General features: G+C 45.0%; 1 protein-coding gene across 3 annotated transcripts in view; it reads left to right on the top strand.

Moving 5' to 3' along the window:
* The window catches only part of CFAP61 (cilia and flagella associated protein 61), a 332,916-nt gene that overhangs the window by 42,796 nt on the left and 266,394 nt on the right, over positions 1–23,726 (top strand). For all 3 annotated transcript variants that reach the window (XM_066595763.1, XM_066595760.1, XM_066595761.1), the window contains exons 7-8: positions 9,725–9,857; positions 20,275–20,428. In XM_066595763.1, coding sequence (XP_066451860.1) covers positions 9,725–9,857; positions 20,275–20,428 — 287 coding nt within the window. The remainder of the gene's footprint in view (positions 1–9,724; positions 9,858–20,274; positions 20,429–23,726) is intronic.

The following is a 23,726-nucleotide window of genomic DNA, read 5'->3' as shown; positions in this document are numbered from 1 at the left end:
GGAGAAGAACATCACCCACCAATAACTGACTGCACACAACTGACAACTATCAAACTGATGACCAGCAATCCTATTGGTGGTCGCCTCCTGACGTTACTATGGCAACAGGAACAGCTTACAATTTATAAGGAAATACCTCTATGTCATGAAACTGCATTTTCCTACATTTTTATATGTAGATTACATTGAAAACCTAACGGTACACACAACTATCTATACTTGATACATACATTTGATGTATATATATATGTACATTTACTATCTGTAAAGGATTGTTATTATGATGTCTATTTTCCATAAAGAGTAAAAATATCAGGTAATTGGTAGTTCACAGTTCAAATAAAATATATTACTAAATCTATATCCTATACATAATACTGTATTTCATGTAAAGATACAGCACAGTGCACCTCCTCCCCCTCCATGCAGACTCTAGTCTCCTGTTCCCATCTACTTACTGTATTGTTGGATGATGAAGCGATGTATCACTTCTTCTGGTCTCAGATGTGTCTCCACCTCTTCAGAGTCAGTGCTGTTGCTCAGCTGGCAGAGAGAGTGATGTCATACCACTTATGGCAGATGTCTTGGTTACGATGAGGTCACAACACTGGAGTTCTGCAACTGCTTAAAGTGGTATTACAGTAATATAAAGTTATTCATAGGATAGCGCAGAACTATAGTTATAATTAGAGATGAGCGAACCTACTCAGCCACGCCCCTTTTTCGCCCGAGCACCGTGATTTTCGAGTAAGGAAAAGATTCGGGGGGCGCCGTGGGTGAGTGGGGGGGGGGGAGAGAGGGTTCCCCCCTGTTCTACGCTGCTACCCCCCCGCTCCGCCACGCCTCCCCCCGGCGCCCCCCGAATCTTTTCACACGAGTACTGAAGTACTCGAAAATCGCGGTGCTCGATCGAGTAATTACTCGAAATGAGCAGATTCGCTCATCTCTAGTTATAATCATAATTATCCCCCCCTCCTGCAAATTAGGTTTGTCAGATTTACAGACTTTCAGCTGTTTGCAGAAAGCAATCAAATAAAAACAATTTAAATAAATCTACACGACTGATATAAAAGTGGTTTCTCCAAATTGTCTAAGAAGTATTCAGCCCCTCCGTGACGAGCGTCTTCACGCTGTATTTACACCTGTGATAATACTCCGGGGGTTCTGTGTTGTTGCACAGTGTGCAGATCCTGCGTGTTTAACCCCTTAACGACTGCCGATACTCCTTTTGATGGCCTGTATGGACAGTCTATGTATGAAGAGAGATCGCGGGGCGAACTCTTTTCATACAGCGCTGGCGCCAGCTATTTATTACAGCTGACAACCGTGGGTAATAGCTGCAATCAGCCGTGCAGCAAATTGCAGCTATTAACCCTTTAAATGCCGCTGTCAATTCTGACAGCGGCATTTAAATCCCCGAACATTGTTTGGGGGTCCCGTACGGCCCCCCCGCATAAGATCGCAGAAGCTGTACAAGTGTCATGGCAGCCGGGGTCCTTCTGAAAGGACATCTCACAAAAAAATGAGCCCTCGCACAACTACGTCAACAGAAAAATAAAAAAGTAATTGCACGCAGAAGATGGTGGCTGAAAATAGTTTTAAAAAGCTAAATGTCTTTGAAAAAAATTAAAGTAGTACAGTAAAAAAAAAAACTATACAAGTTTGGTATTGTAGTAATCGTACCGACCCATAGAATAAAGTTATTATGTCATTTTTGTTGCAGTTTGTGTGTCGTAGAAACAAGACGCAGTGAAAGTCGGAATGTCGTTTTTTTTGTTTTAAATAAGTGTTTATTCGGACGAAAAGGCATGTAACAATAGTCAAGTCATAGGTGCATCACATACATTGGTACAATCAATACGTATACATACTTTTTGATGCGCCCACTTTCCCACTCCACTACCTCGCCTCCGTGGAGTTCGTTGCTGGCCCGCCTCCGCCCAACCTTTTTCTTTTAACTAACAAAATTCAATCCCACCTCAAGGTAGGGGTCCGCGAGGTGGAATAGAGAGAAACACAGAGAGAAACGAAAAAGAGTTAAACAAGAAGACTCCAGGGAGCCCGTAGGGGGTTTGGGGGGGATGGGGTATGGGTGATCTGGGAAATAGGTTGTGCCCACATGTTAGAGAGCGATTTGCGTGAGCCTATCGGTCTGGTTAGGCATCTCCACGGGTGAGTGGGTTCCGGTATCATCATATTTGATATCCCCTGCGCCAGAGGAGGAGCAATGTGGCCCATTCTGCTCGCGAGAGGCTGTCAGGATACTGAGTGCTTACGATGCATTAGTCGTCCTGGAAATCCAGTCCCCAAGACCAGGGGATGACCTAAAGTCTAGCCATGGCCTCCATGTTGCGTAGAACTTCTCAACCGTAGCATCCTCCTCTGCCCTCATCTCCTCGAATCTGGCCAGCGTATTCACTGCCTCGACCCAGTGGGTCTTAGTGGGGCTCGCGGTGTCTCGCCAGAGCCTTGGGATTATCTGTCTTACCGCCAGAATGAAGAATCTCAATAGACCCTTTCTCACCTGGGCGATAGGTCCCCGGAACATGGACAGTAGGGCCAGCTCGGGCAAGAACACCACGCCTGCCCCAGATAGGTTATTGTATAACTCCTCCACATCCTTCCATAGTGCCGCCACTGGGGGGCAATCCCACCAAATATGCACCATATTTCCCTGCCCGCTCAGACATCTCCAGCACTGGGGGGAGGATTGGGGAAACATTTTGTGCAGTCTGTCCGGCGTGGTATACCAGTGGGACAGGACCTTATAGTTTAGCTCGTGCAACTTGGAATGCACTGTTGCCTTGTGCGTTAGAATGAAGGACCTCTGCCATTGTTCTGCAGAGAAGCTTTTCCCCAGCTCACCCTCCCACGTCCCGGTAAACGTCGGGGGTTCGTCCCCCATCTCACGATCCAGCATTAACCTGTACAGTAATGAAATAAGATGCCCAGCAGGTTCAGGGGCCATGCATAACGCCTCAAAGGGTGTGAGGGCTTTAGCTAGATTCAAACCGGGTGTCAGGGAGACCAGCGATCCCCTCAGTTGTAGGTATACTATCCATGCTCCCGGTGGAGTTCTTGACTCCGCGAAGAACTCCGCTAAGGGTTTAATCCCCCTTTGGCTTGTCACATCTCTCAGACGTGGAACCTGTATCGCTGGGGTCAGCAGCAAGGTTCTGTTCGTCATGAAAGCCTTGAATTGGGGGTTAGCTAAGATTGGAGTAAGGGGGCCCGGAATTGTGACCAACCCGTCTCTTCTAGCAAAGCCCGACCATGCCTCCCCCAGAAGCCTCAGCAGGGGTGACACTCCTGGAACGTCTCTGATCAGACCGCCCGGGACCCAAAATATCCCCTGGGTCAGGCCTGGGTCCGAGTCAAGTTCCATTTCGACCCAAAGTTTGGACTCGCTATGTTTGAGGAGGTTGAGGACACACCTCGCTATGTTGGCCTTGTAGTATAGGGTGAAGTCCGGTAAACCTAGACCTCCGCTATCCTTGGTCCTAACCAGCGTGCTCTGCTTTAGTCGGGGCCTACGCCCTCGCCAGACAAATTTGGTGATTAGGGAGCGTATGTGCATCAGATATTGTCTATGCAGTCGGATGGGGAGGGCCTGACATAGATAAAGGAACCTTGGGAGCGACACACTATCTTGACCGTATTAATTCTACCACTCCAGGACAAGAACAGGGGGCTCCAGTTGTTCAAGTCCTTTTTTAGGTTCTCTAGGAATGGTTTGTAATTTAAGTTGAATGTGTGCGAGGGGTCAACTGGGAGCTGAATGCCCAAGTATTTTATGGCTTTGCTTTGCCATTTAAATGGGAACTGCTTTTTCAACCTAAGTTCCTCTGCCTGGGGGATAGAAACGTTCAGTATCTCTGTCTTCTGGAGGTTAATTTTAAAGTTACTTATATCACTGAACCTATCAAATTCCCTTAAAAGGACCGGGATACCAACACTTGGGCAGGAAAGGTATATCAGGAGGTCGTCAGCGAACAGGGACAACTTGTATTCCGCGTGTCCAACCTTGACGCCCCTAATGGATTCGTTCCCCCTGATGGCATTAGCCAACGACTCCATAGTTAAGATATAGAGGAAGGGTGACAGCGGGCACCCCTGTCTGGTTCCGTTATGGATGGGGAAGGGATCTGATAGCACCCCATTAACCCTTACCCTGGCTGTTGGGTCCTTATACAGGGCCATTATCCTCTCTCTCATTCGGGGTCCCAGGCCCACGTGTCGCAGGGTGGCCTCTAAGAAACTCCATCTTACTCTGTCGAAGGCCTTTTCGGCATCGACAGCCATGAGACAGAGGGAATGTCGTTTTTTTAAATTTTACTTTACTTAGAATTTTTTTAAAGCGCATTACAGAATCCTGAAAACCTCCGATTTACGAGTGCAATATAGGCTGATTTATCAGACCTGTTAATACAACCTTATGCCCCATTTACATGGGACGATGGTCGGGTAAACGATCTGCACGAGCATATGACCTCACCAGTAGTTGTTCGCGCTCGTGCAGAACGTTTAAACAGGCAGATCATGACATTGTATGGTAAACACGGAGGGGGCGGGTTAGATGCAGCGAGAAAGAAGCAAAGGGCAATGATTATTATTCTGGTTGAAACTGAGCGAAAAATGAAAAGTAAACTAATAGTGCGCGATAGCTGCGCATGTGGATGCGATGATTTGGCGAATTTTCTTTCCTTTGAACAAATTTTGAGCGATAACCGGCCTGTGAAAATGGAGCATTAGTACTTAGAGCAGCGTCTGGCTGCCAGCTGTATCTCTAAGAGCATTCAGTGCCTTGTTATCTTTCTGTTTATACAAGGCAATAATGTCTTCTCTTAGGCCGCCTGCAGACGGGCGGAAATTCCGCGGCGGGATTCCCCGCAGAATTTCCATCCCAGGACACCTGCATAGGATTGCATTACAGCACGCAATCCTATGGAGACGGCCGCGGTTTGTCTGCGCGAAATCACGGGCAGAAAACAAACCACAGCATACTCTAATTCTGTGCGGGGCTCACGTCACTCACCGGCCATTGGCTCCGCTCTGTGCATGCGCCAGCTGCCCGGCAGCCAGCACATGAAAGAGCTGGAGCTGCGGGAGTAGGTGAGTGACGCACTGCTCTCTGCAGGTGCTCGGGTCGGGTCCCACTGCGAGAATTCTCACAGCCGGATCTGACCCGGCCGTCTGCAGGCAGCCTTACAGGGATTTTCCAGGGAAATACTAATGAAGATCTTTCCTCAGGATACATTATCAATAGTTGATCATCTGGGGTCTGTCACTCGGGACTCCAGCTGATCAGCTGATTGGGCGCACACTGTCATAGCCGCTACACAAGGGGGTACAGAGCGGAGGCTGGTACGCCAAACTCAGTGTAGTGGGTGACCTTAGTAACTGCAGCTGCAGCTCTCATTAGAATCTCTCTCTCTCTCTCTCTCTCTCTTTATCTCTCTCTCATCTCTCTCTCTCTTTATCTCTCTATCTCTCTCTTTATCTCTCTATTTCTCTCTCACTATCTCTCTCTCTCCCTCTCACTATCTCTCTCCCTATCTCTCTCTCTCTCACTATCTCTCTCCCTATCTCTCTCTCACTCTCACTATCTCTCTCACTATCTCGCTCTCTCTCTCTCACTATCTCTCTCTCTCTCACTATCTCTCTCATATCTCTCTATCTCTCTCTCACTATCTCTCTCATATCTCTCTATCTTACTATCTCTCTCATATCTCTCTATCTTATTATCTATCTCTCTCATATCTCTCTCTCACTATCTCTCTCTTACTATCTTTCTCTCTCACTATCTCTCTCACTCTCACTATCTCTCTCTCTCACTATCTCTCTCTCACTATCTCTCTCTCATATCTCTCTATCTCTCTCTCACTATCTTTCTCTCTCACTATCTCTCTCTCTCACTATCTCTCTCACTATCTCTCTCTCATATCTCTCTATCTTACTATCTCTCTCTCATATCTCTCTATCTTACTATCTGTTTGATAAAAAGCGCTGTCAAACGCTGTTCCGTGCAATCAAAAACGCTGCTGGAAATTGCGGTAAAAATGCCATGATTCTTAGCTGCGTTTTCTGAATAGATAAGAGATAGATAGATAGAGAGAGAGAGAGATATGAGAGAGAGAGATATGAGTTATAGATACATAGATATGAGATAGCTAGCTCTTCTCGAGCAACTGCCTTCTCGTCCAAGCAGGCTGAGGGGGGCGGCGGGGGAGAGCGAAGGGGAGCAGGGTGGAGAGTGAGAGAGATCTCTCTTCCCCCCCCCCCCCCCCCGCCACCCCCGCCGTCCCCCCGAGCCTGCTCGGATGAGAAGGCAGTTGCTCGAGAAGAGCGATGCTCGCTTAAGTAACTGCCTTATCCGAGCGTGCTCGCTCATCTCTAATAGAGATGAGAGAGATAGACAGATTGATAAATAGATATGGGAAATATAGACATGCGAGAGATAGATTTTAGATAGATAGATAGATAGATATAGATAAGTATGAGATAGATAGATATGAGACAGATAGATAGATAGATAGATAGATAGATAGATAGATAGATAGATAGATAGATAGATAGATAGATATGAGAGCGATAAATGGTTACATGATAGATAGATTGATAGATAATAGACGGATTTGAGACAGATATATGGGTATGAGATAGATAAATAGATAGATATGAGAGAGAGATAGATAGATGTGAATGAGAGATAGATATGCAAGAGATAGATATGAAAGAGATAGATATGAGATAGATAGATAGATGATAGATATGTGATAGATACATATGAAAGATAGATAAATATGATATAGATAGATTGATAAATAAATATGAGAGATAGATATGAATGAGAAATATGAGTTATAGATACATAGATATGAGAGAGAGGTAGATAGATAGATAGATATGAGAAAGAGATAGATATGAGAGAGATAAATAGATAGATTGATTAATAGATATGAAAGATATAGATAGATATATGAGAGATAGATATGAGATAGATAGATAGCTTGATATGAAATAGATAGATAGATGTGAGAGATAGATAGATAGAGATATTGATAGATAATAGATAGACGGATATGAGACAGTTAGATGGATATAGGATGGATAGATCGATAGATAGATAAGAATGAGAGATAGATAGATAGATAGATAGATATGTGATAGATAGATAGATGATAGATATGTGATAGATAGATAGATAGATAGATAAGTATATGATTCTCAAGGGGCCACTATTACTACTGAGGCCACTGTGGGGGATCATTATTACTATTGTGCCTACTGTGGGGATTACTATCACTACTGAGGTTACTGTGAGAGGTCACTATCACTACTGAGGTTACTGTGAGAGGTCACTATTACTATTCATGCTTGAAAAAGACTCCTTTGGAATCGAAATGTTGCATGTTAACTATGGAGGAATAAAAGAACGTTTTATTTGCACCTTCTATGCTGTCACCGCTACCTATTTTCTGTGGATGAAGTGGACCCTGGGAATGGATCCTTTGGTGACTGGGCATCATAAACCTGTCCTACCATATTATGGTGAGGAAGCTGTGCTGCTGGCAAACCTCTGTTTATTACTACTGGGGCTACTGTGGGGGGTCACTATTATTACTGGGGCCGATATAGTGAGTAAGTATTACTTTTGAGGCTGCTCTGCACATGGCAGCATACCTCAAGCTGACTTAGGGTATGTTTACACGTGGCGGAAATGCTGTGGAATATCCACAGTGGCAACTTTTGTAGCATATTACGCATCCAAAATGCAGTCAAAATATGAACCGTTGGAAGGCAGCCTCGTATCCACAGCTGATTTCATACTATGCGGTGCTCCCCTTCTCCTTAGGCTTCCTGCTGTTAGCACTCCCCGGCTACCGATTCCTAGCGGCCTGGTCAGGTATGGCACCGCTGGTCAGGTGAGGCCACTACAGACCACTGGGAACTGGAAGCCGGGGAGTGCTGACAGTGTGAAACCTTCGGCGGAGGTGAGGGGCAGCGCCGCATAGTATGAAATCAGCTGTGGATACAAGGCTGATTTCCAGTCAAAATCTGCCCCAATGGCACTCCAGTGCTCCAGCTAGGGAAAAAATACATGGTGTTCCTCCTGTTTACTTTGAAACAGCCTTGTCCATTTTAGAACGATGGAGGTAAACTCCTACGTTGTGATAAGCCCCGCCCCCTGACGTGTTGGCACTTTGTAATGAATAAGTAGGTTTGGGGTTGCAGTTTGGGCACTTGATCTCTAAAAGGTTCGCCATTACTGATATGGATCATTGTGCCTTTTAAACTTCCATAAACGACAGCCATTTCTTTGTAAAGTTTTCACCACATGAGGTCGCTGTAGTCCTTTCAATAATGAATCCTGTCAGCACCGCGTTACATGGAAGGGGACCGAGCAAATACGTGTCTGATATAATGAGACGGGATCATGTCAATACAAATGGGTGTAAATGAGTTGCTACAGTTAGTATTAATGGTTTATCTATATTTCTCCCTAGAAAAGGATTCAGGGAAACCACGTGTGAAGTTTTTTAGACAAAGTCATTTAATAGATTTAATCATTTATCTTGGCTAACTAAGAAGAGTTTCATTCTTATGAATGCCATCCTAACTTTATACAAAAAAAGTTTGTTTCCCTCACTGCCTCTCGCTGCCTTTCAATCTATCAATATGGACACGTTTTGTTCATAGAAAGCGTTGTGACTTATTAAATTACTTCCATCTTCTTCAGTCATTCTTAGGAATTAGAAAGTGAAAGAAAGCATAGCAGTACTGGAATTTTGATTCTCCAGGACAATACTGTGCGAAAATAGGGATGGCAAATAACTAGTTAATTTCTCCAGTATATAAATTCCTAAAAAATCAAGGCAGGCTTCACACGGGTGTATTTGTGCGCATATATGCGTGCTCAGAATCTGCGTGTGCAATATGTACTGAATAGAACCCATTGATTTCAATGGGTTCTTTCACATTTCCGTATTCTGCATATTAGTGCGTTTAGAATTCAATGAATGGCTTAGTGCTGCCTGTGATTTGCTGAGCGCTCAGCCAATCACATACAAGCCTTTTCAGCAGGTGTGGATTTTGAATTCCTGCCTGCTGAAAGAGATTCAAAGCAGTGCAGGGAGAAGACCTGGCTGGACACGTCTGAACCCAGCAGCTGCGGAGAGGTGAGTATATATATTTTTTATTTTAACACATTCTAGGGATGATTTTTTAAGGAAGGGCTTATATTTAAAACCCTTCCCCGAAAATCACTGCAGGGCTTGCCGGCATCCCATTGCTTTCAATGGGACTCTAGAAGCGTCGGTCCCATTGAAAGCAATGGAAGAACATCGCAATCCTCTGCCACAGCTGTGGCACGGGATTCTTTACTCCCCGCAGGGAGTACCCTTGTCACTGAACACAGTGACAGTGCTGTCACAGTGTTCAGCGACAAGGGGACTCCCCGCTGGGGAATATTGACATGCACCACGGACATATGGTGCACGTATGTCCTATGTTTTACAGGTATGTGCGTTTGTACGCCTGTAAAACACGGACATGTGAACACACCATAGGGAACGAATGGTTCTAATAGACACTTGGTTTTATGCGCACATAAACACGCCGGTGTGAAAGCACCCTTAGTCAGTTCTCTTTCATGTATATCTTGCAGACTAAACGCTATATCTTTCTCCGATCTGTAGACATTAACACTGTTTTGCTTACTTAGGGTAGAAGATCACGACGACCTCATACCAATTTTTATGTGCCACAATGATACCCTGAAAGCCACTTACGGGGAATATTTTCTGGCAGAACTTATCAAGGCGCAGGATGAGCACAACCATGCTGTTGTTTGTGAGGTTTGTGAGTTTTATTCTATGTTTCATGACTCGATGGTAGGATGCACGTCCCCTTACACTTACCAGAGACGGGAAGATACGTTGTCGATGGAAGCAGATATTTCTTATTGTTTCTCGTCATACATTGCAAGACAATTTGCCATGGTTTCCTACCATTGATGTGGTTCATGTGTATTTTTGTGCCTATATTTTTCCAGTGGTTGCCTAAATAATGTGACTGTAGCAATTTATCAGTATTGGGCCGCTTTCACACGCGCGGCAAAATCGCGTGATTTTCTTGCAATGCGATAGTGCTACAAATCGCATGTATGTGAGGCCCAAACTTTCCAATGGGTTCCTTCACATTAGCAATGTTTTGTAGGCTGCTGCTTGCAGGGTTAAAAATTGCAGCATGCTGAATATTGCTGCGATTGGCTATGTTTTATAGCCCATGTTTCTCTATGGAGCCTTCTAGAGATGAGCGAACGTACTCGTAATGAGTACTTACGCACCCGAGTACCGCCATTTTTGAGTACTTCAGTACTCGCGCGTAAAGATTCGGGGGGCGCCGGGGGGCGGGGAGAGGCGCGGCGGTGCGGGGGGTAGCAGCGGGGAACAGGGGGGAGCCCTCTCTCTCTCCCTCTCCCCCCCACTCCCCGCTGCAACCCCCCGTGCCGCCACGGCGCCCCCCGAATTTTTTCGCCCGAGTACGGAAGTACTCGAAAATCGCGGTACTCGGGCGAAAAAGGGGCGGGGCCGAGCACGTTCGCTCATCTCTAGAGCCTTCCTTTGTGTTGCAACACACAAAATCGCATTTTTTGTGCGATGCAACTTTTACAGTAGGAAGCCCTACTGTTTGTCCCTAAAATAAGCCCTAGCTACATTAAAAAAAATCAAAAAACAATACATCTCCTAACAGGCGCTGTCCGCTCTGCCGCACTTCTCCTTCCGCAGCTCCAGCACACTTGCCTGCAGTCTTTAGATGACGCTTCCTGCTCATTGGGTTCATAAATCCCGCCTCTGACAAGCGCTGGCTCTTTTTGGTCCTCGACCACCTGCAGCGCTTGATGAACCAGTCACAGGCATTCAATGCGATGACTGTGATTGGTTCATCAAGCACTGCAGTGATTCGCTGAGCCACGGCGTTCAGGAATCAATCAGAGCCAGCGCTTCCTGGAGGCGGAGAACCCTAGACCAGGAAGCGCTAACTGAAGACTTCAAAGAAGTTCCGGAGCTGCAGAGGAGACGTGTGGCGGAGCTGACAGCGCTTTTTAGGTAACCTATTGTTTTTTTGTTTTTTTTTTATTTAGCCAGGGCTTATATTTCAAGCCTCCCCGAAAATCCTGGCAAAAGAGTGCTACAAAGATGCGCGGCTTTGTAGCAACACAAAATTGCGATATCGCCACGAGAAAATGCAGCAATATCGCACAAAACATAAATGCGATATCACTGCGATTTTCTCGCGGGGATATCACTGTCGCGCATGTGAAAGGCGCCTTAGGCCGGTGTCAGATTGACGTATTTTGGGTGTTGGTTGCTGTTTTGCATCTGTAATACAGAAGTGCGTCCCGGCCTGACCACAGGTCTCCTGGCCTGTACTCTGAGCATCATGGCAATGTTTAAGTCAGGCCGGGACGCACTTCCCTATTACATATGCAAAACGGTGGCCAAAATACAGCAATGTGTCACCGGCCTTAACCAAGAAAATAATTAAACCATATCAAGTAATTCTTAGTGACTTATGAAACAGTAACATCATGCAGAAACTGTAATTTCAGTGCAACATACATTGCCACAAATCATAATTTAGGCTGCATTAACATGAGCGAGTTCTGAAAATCTGACCTACAGCCTACTCGTAGCATACTCACACGAGCGTATATCAGCCAGCTTTTTCACAGCCGGCCGATATACGCTACCATGTGATGCACGGGCTCAGTGTATATGCCGTAGAGCGGAGAGAGACAGCTTAGCTCTGCTAACCTGTCTCCCCCTTCTCTCCCCTCGCCGGCTTACCCCCTTTCTCCTCCCTTTGGTCTGTTTGCAAGAGGAGGGAGCAGGGGTGGAGCTAAACTCTCTCCCCACCCTTCGTCCGCAGTCATCAATAGGAGGGGGCAGAAGATAGCAGAGCGTAGGTCTGCTTCCGAACCCGCCGCCTCCCATTGCAAACAGCGGCAAGGGACGGAGAGGAGAATAGAAGGGGGAGGAAGTTTAGCAGTCACGCTGCTAAACTTCCTTTCAACTCCCTTCTCCGGCCGCTGTCATTGGCTCCCATAGGAGTCTATGGCAGCGGCTGTAGCTAGGCCAGGAAGATACTTCCAGGACTATGCTTCCTGCCTGGCATAAAAGCACTTCTAACCCTTAGGCCTCCTTCCCACGAACGGATTTCCGCCGCGTAATTCGCGGCGAAAATCCGCTGCGTTGCACGCAGCTATTAGGTTCTATTGAACCTAATAGCTCCATGCTCACGATGCGTAATTCCACCGCGGAATTACGCACCGCGATTTCTCCCGTCCTCACCCGCAGCATGCTCTATTTTCTGCGGGTGAGGACGGGCTGTACGCACTGACGGCTTCCATTGCAGTCAATGGAAGCCGTCCATTCACGCTATCTCCCGCTGTAACCAGCGGGAGATAGCGTGAAAAAACGCTTTCCCGCCCACCGCCGAGCGTCATATGACGCCAAATGACGCGGTCCGGCCGCGTCACGTGACACGGCTGGTGACGCGAGAGCGGTGGGCGGTGACGAGCGGTGACGAGCGGTGACGCGGCGGTGGTGGGCGGGGAAGCGATTTCACGCTATCTCCCGCAGGTAAGTATAGGGGCTCTGGGGGGCGCCGTGACGGGCTTCACAGCGGAATATTACGCTGCGGAGCCCGTCACGCTCGTGGGAAGGAGGCCTTAGGCCTCATGTCCACTGGGTAAATGGAATTGCGGATTCCGCAGCGGATTTTGCCCATAGGGAATCATTGCCATCCGCGGGTCCATTAAATAGATTTTTGCACCCGTGGATGGCATTTTAAAAGAATTGCATTTTTCATGTGCGGGAGAAAAAACGCGGCATGCCGCGGAATCCGCGCGGATCGGCAACATTGCTGTCACATTGATAGCAATGTGTGCGGATATCTGCATGCAAAAAAATGCCATTTATAGCAAATCTGCGCGGAAATCCGCGGCAGATTCTGCGCGGATTGTATTTTTTGAGTGGACATGAGGCCTTAGGAATGTGTGATCTGATGCATTGGAATCCAATGCACCAGACGGTAGCGTATATCGGCTGGCCGTGAAAACGGTGGCCGATATACGCTCCTGTGAATAAGCTCTTAGGCTGCTTTTACATGGTTGTGAAAATCCTGCAAAATTTGTGCGTTGCGGAAAAAAATCCTGGCATGTCCTATCTTTGGGCGTTCCTTCGGAGCGCATCGCCCATTGTTTCCAATGGCACAGGAAAACATATTGTGTCGGAGGATCGCAACCTCCCTGAAAAACGCCTCACATCCACCGGTACATCGCACAGGCACAACTGCGATATCAGGCTGAGTTTCCCAGCCTGGTATCGCGCTTGGCCATGTGTAAGAAGCCTTGCAGCTATTTTGTCATCTGCATTAGATAACTACTAGTCTAATTTTACATGTGCGATTGCGATATCAGGCAGTGAAACTCAGCCTGAAAGTGCACTCGCCAGCATGCGATGTCCCCGCGGATGTCAGGCGTTTTTGTGTTAAAACCGCCTCGCATTACTTCGGAGAAATAGATTATAGCCGCGGAAGAGGATCGCAGAGTGTTTCCCATTGTTTTTTGGGCGATGCTGTTTTGCATCTGCTAAAAACTAAGCAACTCCGACAAGTGAGCGATTCTTGTCCGCTTGCGCTATCGGATCTAGTGTGTACACAAGGCAGCGGCCTCCTATAATTGTTCATTTAGGTAATTGCGTTATGGTGACTATCGACTCTTGTAAAAACACCCTTAGTGCCCGACAGTTGTCTGTCCCATGTAAGAGTACTCTAATAAAGTGGCCCTAAATGGCGGTGTGGTTTCCTGCCCTCTGCCACCCGCTACCCTAAGGCCTCATGTCCACAGGCTTAAAATCCACAGCATTTCTCCTGCACACGGATCCGCGCCCCATAGGGATGCATTGGACACCTGCAGGTAGTTAAATACCTGCGGATGTCATTTTTCCCATCAGGCGCGGATCCGCATGTGGGAAAACAAAAAGGGCATGCTCCACTTTAGTGCGGGTCTCCCACAGGGATGGCTCCCGCAGGCTTCTATTGAAGCCTATGGAAGCCGTCCGGATCCGCGGGAGACCCGTACCAGAATTAAACTCACCTGCTCCGGACTATGCGGATCTTCCTTCCTTCGCGGCTGGATCTTCTTTCTTTGGCCCGGTGCATGCGCGTGGCACGGCGCCGGCGTGCTAAGCACATCCGCCAGGCCGAAGAAAGAACATCCGGCCGCGAAGGAAGGAAGATCCGCATCGTCCCGAGCAGGTGAGTTTATTCTTCTTTTTAGGCCTCATGTCCGCGGGGCCGAAGGGACCTGCTACGGATTCTACATGAAGAATCCGCGGCCGGCCTGATTTTCCCCGTGGACATGAGGCCTTAATCTAAATCCAGCAGCAGCCTGTATTCCTCCAATGAGACACAAAGTATCCTAAACAGTCTGTACTGAATGTAGCTATTTTTTGGTTTGCTATATGACCAATATTGAGATTAGGATTATTTAGACACTTCCCCAATCTATTACTAGTGTAGGTGCACAAGTCCATATAGCCATTTGTATTGTAGTTCTTCTCCAAATCTGGCTACCTATTTGTGACAACCATATGTGTTCTGCATATTGGTTTGCAGCTAATTATAACTGACAATGAGCCATTAGTGTAATAGCTTACTGCAAACAGCAACACAATAAATAATAGATTCATGTCACCAGCCTCCAGAATTGGAATAGACAGAAAGAGACATTTCAGGCACTAGCTTCTCACCAGCACTGCTGTAGATTGCATAGAAGGGCCCATGTGAGCCAAGTATGATGCCAGTTTTCCCTGCCGAGTATACGGTTGGCATGTCTTCTTTTCACATATGGTAGATGGATTGGTTAATCAGCCTCTGCTGAGCATTGGCCCCCAAATTACAGGGCAGCAACGCCTCAGCTTTTGTTCAGTCTCCGAGGCAGGACAAAAACAATCACTCAGCCTTTAGGAGAGGAAAGTTAACCTGTTTGTATTGGATTTCCTCTTTCTTTATAGCAGCTGTACATCCCATTTAAGCCGATAATGAGACAGGACTTGGGGCACATTCACACCATTCTTTCTAGATTTCGGCTATATTTTACAGCAGCAACAAGATGCAAAGCTCTGTTCACAAATGTCGGGTTTGACACAAATAGCTGAAATCTACCTCAAATCCAATGACAATCCGCATCCTATTCATGCAAATGAGATTTCGGTAGCCCCATTTATATGTTAAAGAACATTTCAGCATGGATTTTTGGCTGCTTGGTAGAAATAAATCTGCCACAGAGATAAATATCGTGCTACCTATGACACAGAAAACACCAGGAGTTGAGGCCATTTTACACAGAACTATTCAAACAAGTGGAAATTAATGATAATCGCAGCCAACGATCAAACGACTGATAAATTGTTCACTTTTCATTCAGCACTCATTTTATAAAAATCTATGTCAGCTCGTTCACTAATTGTTCTGTTTAAACACGGATTGTTCAGTGATTCTTATTCACTTAGGCCTCTTTAACATGAGCATCAAAAAATCCCATTTAAAAGAACCTACGGGCTCTTTCTAACAAACGATCTTTTGACACGCCTAAAAAATCCTGCGTCTAAAGATTTCTCTCCATCAAAAAATAGGACTTTTTACGGCACAATGCCGGCGGCTTCATAAATTCCTATGGGAGACTAGGCAAGCTGGCTAGCAAAGGGAGAAGGAGGGAGTTCAGCACTGCAGGGATAAAGGCAGTCCCTGCAGAGATAAAGGGAATCCCCCGTGTGGGAATTCCCTTTACCCCTGCATGGATGCCCTTCATCCCTGTGGGGATTCCCTTCATTGTTCTAGTGGTGGAGAGATTTCAGGGTGTCCTCAGCGTGGCTATCCTTTGTTCACGTGATTTAACACTCTGATAGCCACTAATTTTTAGCACGGCTAAAAATTTAAAGTGGTCATTTAAAGTGTACCAGCATTTTCATTCTGCAGCGCTCATGCTCCGTTGGCTGTTTTTGGCTCCTCACAGCAGCTGAAGAAACTAAGGGTACCATTTTGATGTCATCACAACCTGGGGTTTGTGAAGGCCCATGGTTGCCATGTATTTCTGCCATGTATTAATGGAATGCCAACAGACATACAATATACTTCAATACTGAAGTATTGCAGTATATTATACAAGTGATCAAACGATCGCAAGTTCAAGTCCGTTTAGGAGACAAAAAAAAAGTGAAGATAAGTGAAAAAAAGTTTTTCTCAATAATTACAAAAATAACCTATATTAAAAGTTTAAAAAAAGCCTTTCCTGTTTCTATATTTATAATAAGAAAAACTCCAAAAAAAACACAATTGTTATTGCTGTATCTGTAAAAGTCTGTTCTGTTAAAATAATGCATTACCTATCCCGTACTAGGAACACCGTCAGTAAAGACAAAATGCACACTGTCAGAATAGCGCTTCTTTGGTCACCCCATCTCCAAGAATAAAATGAATCAAAGGCGTGTGTCAAAAAGTCACATCTACCTCAAAATGGTCACAGTAGAAACCACAGTTTATCCTGAAAAAAACAAGTTTTCACACAGCTGCATCAACAGAAAAGTAAAGACGTTATGGGTGTCAGAAGATGGCAGCAGAAAAGTTATGTTTTTAAAAGATATTTTAAAAAGTAATGCAGCAAAAAAAATTCTAATTGCCTGTAATCATACTAACCCACAGTTGTCGTGCCAATTTGACTGCGGTATGTATACATGCCGTACAAAGGAGACCCCCCAAAATAACGCAATTGTGTCTTTTTCCATTTCACACATTTAGAAATTTTTTAAAGTTGGTCAGTGCACTCTGAGGTACAATAAACGGCACCATATGTTTGTTTTTGAACGGAGGGAGGAGAAAGCAAACAAATGAAAAGGCAAAAAATGGCCATATCCTCAAGGGGGTAACATAAAATGCAGCAAACCTGTCGTTCATCATTTTAATGTATTTTCTTCCTTCATTGACTGCAATGAGATTTTTTTCAATGAAATACATTTAGTACAATCTTTCAAGCTTGACTGTTTCCATCACTACCATAGGCATTGCATGGTTCAGCAGCGCGTGTCCTCCACCTTCACTCCATTCAAACTACTCACAGTGTAAGAATGAACAGGGACTGGGGACCGTTGTTCTAGTAATCAGTGGGGGTCCAGTGGGGAGACCCTCAACAAGCTTACATTGATCACATGTCCTGTAGAAACATTTACTAGAACTACTTCACTAAATAGGACCTAACACCAGCGGATCTTCATTTTATTTTTAATGACAAATAGTTATCCCCCACAAAAAAATTCGAACTGTAACTAATAAAAAAAATGTTAAAAAAAATTTATAAAAAGTAGAGATGAGCGAATGTACTCGGTAAGGCCGATTTCGCAATCGAGCACCGCGATTTTCGAGCACTTCACTACAAAAGTACTTGGGGGTGCTGTGGGTGAGCGGGGGGTTGCAGAGGGGAGTGGGGGGGAGAGGGAGAGAGCTCCCACCTGTTCCGCGCTGCTCCCCCCCGCTCCACCACGCCCCCCCCCCCGCCACACAGCGCCCCCGAGTACTTTTCACCCGAGTAGTGAAGTACTCGAAAATCGCGGTGCTCAATTGCGAAATCGGCCTTACTGAGTACAATCGCTCATCTCTACTAAAAAGACTTTACACACCGCACGCAAATAGGCTGACTCATCTGTGAAGTCAGCACCACCATCTCTGCCACGCTGAGAGTTACCCACATCCTTTTCCCAGCGGCATATAATAAAAAAAATACAAGATCTGACTAGTTATCACAAGATCTCACGAATGTGAATATAGAGTGCTGTTCAATTAGAATTAACCCTTTCCAATGCACTGTCTGACGTCCAAAGACATTCTGATTGAAGGCTCTACAGCTACGATGTCAGAAGACGTCCGGCAGGGTATTCTTACTGTATATTATTGGCCTCTCTGTTGTCGGGGGCCTCTCCAGCATGTCACATACCGCAGTACTGGCTCTGGCCAGCAGATGGCGCCATTGTATAATGGCAGAAAGAGAAAGGCCCCTAGGAAACCCTGAATCAAAAATTGGATTGCAAAGGGTTAATATATTATCATTTCAATTTAGTGTCACTCTTTTGGTTTTCAGCTTTGAAATCTTGTGATAATTAGGAATAACTGTCTCAAGTTTTTTGCATTCTATGCCACCGGGGTTTATAAAAAAAAAAACATGCGTGGAGCTGGGCATCAAATATAAAAAAAGCCTACAGGCTTTTTCTTGTGCTACACTTTGACCTGTGATGGATGATTTTGGTCTCATTAGATTTGTCACATCCTCACCACCGCCGTAAATTCATGAAATTTGAGTTTGATGCATTGAGTGATGGGTCAGGCCAGGTCAAAGTTCCTATGTTAAGTCTAGCAGCGCTGTTGTGAATTAGCAAATCCCATTGCTAGGGAGAATCAGGGCTCCTTTACACTAACTAGGGCGATGTCGGGTCGTGAATCACAGCCCAATATCACCCTCTCAATCCATGTGGAAACCCCTGGATGTGAGGCATTTGCACATGGAGATAGCCTCGCATCCCTGCAGGGCTGGAGGAATCCCCTGCAGCAGATGTCACAGCTGCAGCAGGGGATTGCGATGTTCTCCCATTGTTTTAAATGGGTCAGGCGCTGATGCCGCCGGCCTAATTGAAAACAATGGACGATATTGCAAAAAGAAAGGACATGCTGCAGGGGAGGAAGGAAACTCCTGCCACAGCTGTGGCAGAAGTCCGCGGCATTCTCCCTATGTTTTTAATGGGGCTAGCGCTGCTGCCGCTGGCCCCATTGAAACCACTTGCGATATGCCGGCGTCTTTCTTGCGCTGCGAGGCGAGAGTTTTCTCGTGCTCTCACAGCGCAAGAAAGAAAAAATCGCAAGTGTGCGTCCACCCTTAAGGACATTTAGGCCCCCTTCACACGAGCATTTACAGGTGCCTCAGCGCAACCTACTTGCGCACTGAACGAGGCTTTTTTACAAGTGTATCAGTGTATTTTAGGCCCCTGCACATGACTTTATGCACATTTCTGCACGCCTTGGCACAAGTTTTTTTGCGCATGAAATGAGGCTTTTTTGTGTGCAAATCGGTGTACTTTACGATAGTTTTCCCGCCTCTGGGCTTGGTTATTTGCAAGCGATAAACAAAGATGCAGCAATTAAAATGGATAATTTAGTCTAATCAGTTCCAGATGTTTTCTTTTTCCACTTGCATTATGCAACATATCTGTGCATAATTGTGCATAAATTGGGGCACTCCTCCTTCTACCCAACGGGACCTTTGGTGTGCAAATGCACAGGTAACTAGAGCATGCTGCATCTTTTTTGCGCGACTGAAATGCCCCGGAAAATATGCACATATGAATGAACCCATTGAAATCGATGGGTTCCAGTTGTTCCTGCATGTTGTGTGCACATTTTGCGCACAGGAATACGACCATGTGAAGTGGGCCTTAAAGAGCTGCTGGAGGGTGCACCCATGAGCTATTGTAAACAATTGCGCAGAATATGCCATATAGTTGCATATAGAAGTAGTAAAGGTTAACTCGGCATTTAAAGGGGTTGTCCAGTTTGATATTCACTTTTTAAATTTAGAGTCAAATCACTTAAAACAATAAAACAAAATAAGTACTCACCCTCTTGAGTCCCAGCGACCCATCTCTGCAGCCCCATGATTCTCCTGATCTTTTTTGATAGCGGAAGGTAGCCCAATCTCCTTGCATCAGCGCTCACTTCCTGAGCGGCATGATGCTAGGCGTTCGGAACGGTGGTGCTGTGGCCTCTGATTGGCAGGCAGCAGTCATGTGACTTCCACTAGTACAACAGAGACTGGGGGAATCGCAGGGCTGCAGTACTGGATCATCGGGGTTCAGGAGAGTAAATTGCACAATACAGGATGCCCTTGTAATGGAAAATGTAGTCAACTTCAAAAATATATGCTAATGTATAGTAACAGGACGCATGGCAAAAAAGACACTTTTTGGACATATATCAGACCAACTATAGGCTATCACTGAATTTGCAGCCCAAATTACGGCATGCCTTACATTGGTTTTGTACTGTGCCTAAATTACATCTTGGCAAATTGTGTATATTTAGAATAGTGTTAAATCCTCAGCTACAGAAATGATGACACCAAAGTGAAGTGCCTGGAGATAATGTTCCATTTGTCCCTCTGTACAGGACCAAGGCTATGCTGTGGGATTCATGAGTGTATGTTCTGAGGTCAATGTCCAGTTATTGCAAGATTCATTTGATCTGGCGCCTTTCCATGGTTTGTGTAAACCGCATCCGGATGATGTTCTTCAAAGAACAGACGAACCAGGTTCTGAAATAGGTATGACCTGCTAGATCGCCATGAGAAACATTGAAGGAAAATGTATTAAATCATTAATGCCGCTTTTATGTCGTACAAAAGTTTGGAGTAAAAAGTTTGAAAATTTGGCGCACATCATTATTTGCTCGCCCACTCCCATTGCTCGCTGCGGGGAGGGGGCAGGAGTTTAGCTCCGCCCCCCCATCCAGCCCACTCCCGGAGTGGAGGAGAGAGGCAGAGAGCCTGTGAGAGGGAGGGAAGGGGGAACAATGCTCAGATGGAAGCGTATATCGGCCGGCCGTGAAAACGGCAGCTGATATACACTCGTGTAAATAAGCCGTCAAAGCCAGACTGACACATACATTTAGCTTGGTTTGCTAATTTTTATGAAGGAGGGAGGGCAAGAAAAAAAAACTGAAAGAAATCCAACACAATTCCTTGAGTGCTTTACATGAGCCGTAACGCATTGATATATCAATATGAGGGTTTTCTCTTTTATTTTCAAGATGTATTTTTTAATAGCGCCACTCTATACTTATAATGTATTGTATAACTTTTACTAAATATTTTTGGGAGGGGGATGGAAAAAACTTCCACAAATTCCATCATTGTTTTGGGGTTTTGTTTTTACAGCATTCGCCATTTGGTAAAAATAAAACAATAACTTTTTAAATCTGCATTAGCACTATTACTGCGATACCAAGTTTATTGAGATTTTTTTATTTTTTATTACTTTTAAACAATAAAAGCATGATTTTTTTTAAAGAAAACCAATTGAATCTGCATCGTTGCATTCTAAGATCCATAACATTTTTATTTTTCTGGTAACAAAGCTGTGTGAGAGCTTGCTTTTTGCAGGATGAGTTTTAGTGTTTATTGGTACAATTTTGATGTACATGTGACTTTTGGATTGCTTTTTATTGCACATTTTGGAGGCAAACAAAAGGAAAATAGCAATTTTGGCATTACTTTCTGAAATAATTTTTATTGCGTACCACGCACAATAAATAGCAAAACATTTTCATGTTTTTTGAAATATTTTGGGGTATTTTAACTATTTGAAAAGGTTTTTTTGTAGCGAAAAATATAATTTTTTTGTTAAACTGGATTTTTTTTCTTTCAATTAAACTTTATTGAGCTTACGACAGCAGCTTATTAGACTCTGATGGAGAGGGTCTCATAGGCTGAGTTACATAGCAGACATGGAGGCCTTTGTCATGCTCTCGGCTGCCATAGGAACTCATTGGTAACTTCCGATCAGTTTGTCGGGTTCCAGTGGGTGATAGAAGGAGCCTCTTTTCCCTGTCAGCTGTTTACATCCTGCAGTTGCTATTGATTGTGGCATGTAAGAGGTTAAACTGACAGGATCTATGGTTTTCATGCCACTAAGGCCTCCTTCACATGCGCGACATAGCCACGCAATTTTCAATGGTTTTCGACCATTTGCGATGGTTTGTAGGATGCGACATTGCTAGTCCAAAACCTCCCTGGTTACGCAATATGCACCCAACTAGTGAGGTTTTGTAGCCCATGTTTCTCTATGGAGCCTTCCTCTCTGTTGCATCGCATTGCATAAAAATGCGGTTTTCATGTGATGCGATGCAACTTTGACAGTAGAAAATCCTACTGTCAAAGCCATGAACTAAGCCCTGGCTACAGGAGAAAAAAAAGAATACATCACCTTAGAAGCGCTGTCCGGCACCACTTCAGCTTCCTCCCGATCCCTGGCACTGTTTTTTTTTCATCTCTTCTGGCCGCGGATTGGAAAATCCCCCCCCCCCCCTTCCTGGAAGCACTGCCTCTGATTGGCTGATGCTTAGCCAATTAGAGCTAGCACTCAATGGCTGTGATTGGTTTATCGAGCACTGTATCTGATTGGCTAAGTGTTTTCAATCCCCGGCCTGAAGAGATGAAAAACAGTGCCAGCTCCGAACAGCACTTCTAAGCTGATGTATTCTTTTTTTTTTCTGCGGCTAGAGCTTATTTTCGGGTTGGGGCTTATATTTCAAGCCTCCCCCTCCCCCGAAAATCCTTGCAAATGGTGCTACAAAGTCACGTGACTTTGTAGCAACACTTGCGACTTTGTAGTGCTACAAAATTGCAATATTGCTGCGAGAATACGCAATAATATTGCACAGACTAGCGATGCGATGTCGCGCGATTTTCTCTCGGCGATGCTGTGTTGCCCGTGTAAAGGAGGCCTAAAGTTACAGCAGGAGCCTGGCTATCAGCAGTCAGTCAAGTCACTGCCTTAAAAAGATGTATATGTAGCCTGAAAGTCCATTAATGAAGTCAGTATAATAGCGTATTGGGCGTCACTAAGGTGTTAGAAAGGAGATATTTGGTGCATTTGTCACCCATTGACTTCAGTGCTAAAAACACCATAATGTATTTAGTAAAAAAAAGTATAGTGAGGATTAATTCGAATTTATGGACTTTGACATTAACTTGACACCCTTAAAAATGAATAAAATACACGTAACCTGGCCAGTGAGAAATCTGGGTTTTATTGTGTAGCATTTAAAGTTTACGAATAGGAATAGCAGTGACCACAAGCCTAAAACTTTACATGAGAACTGGGTGAAATAGCTTCTTAGACAGTCTCTGGAGTTTTGTATTAATTTGTCTTGTTTGCCTTTTTGACACCAGATTGTACTTTGCTTTCCAATTTTCTTCCATCAAACAATGGCCGTGTATCCTTACATTAGCCAAAACTTGTACACTCAGGCCCAGCTGCACACCACTAGTGCTTCAGTGTCTATGCCAGGTCTAATCACTCATTTCCACCAGACACCAGCTGCACAACATCCGTGCTACACAAACACTGCCAACCCAGTCTCTCACATTTCTCTTTTCCCTCAAAGCCAGGAAACTTCTAAAATATCTCATTGGAAATTAGTAGTAAAATTGACAGGTTGTCGGAAAACATTGGAGCACTTCAACACATTTCATTCGCCGCTGTGGATGCTCCAGCTCTATCATTGGAATGCTGCTATAGACTGACTCTCTGCCAATCACTGGACCTCTATTGGAAATGCTATATTCTGTACCAAGAAAAAATATTTGATTTAGAAAGTAACTAGCACAATAAGTTTGTTGGTTACTTTCTAAATTTATCCATTGTCACTCTATAAGTAATTAATTCATGTTAATAATATTATAGGGGTCAGAAACGCTGTCTTTTCTCCTTAGGGAAAGCACCTAGACGATGAGTGAGGAGACTCAAAAGGTCCTTCATGCTCCTCTGGGTAATATGCAAATAAGGCCGCCTACACATGGCCAGGTCGGATCCCGCTGCGAGAATTTTCGCAGTGGGATG

This window comes from Eleutherodactylus coqui, chromosome 3, assembly GCF_035609145.1.
Source record: "Eleutherodactylus coqui strain aEleCoq1 chromosome 3, aEleCoq1.hap1, whole genome shotgun sequence".
NCBI classification, from domain to species: Eukaryota; Metazoa; Chordata; class Amphibia; order Anura; family Eleutherodactylidae; genus Eleutherodactylus; species Eleutherodactylus coqui.
This window is presented reverse-complemented; position numbering and strand designations above follow the sequence as displayed.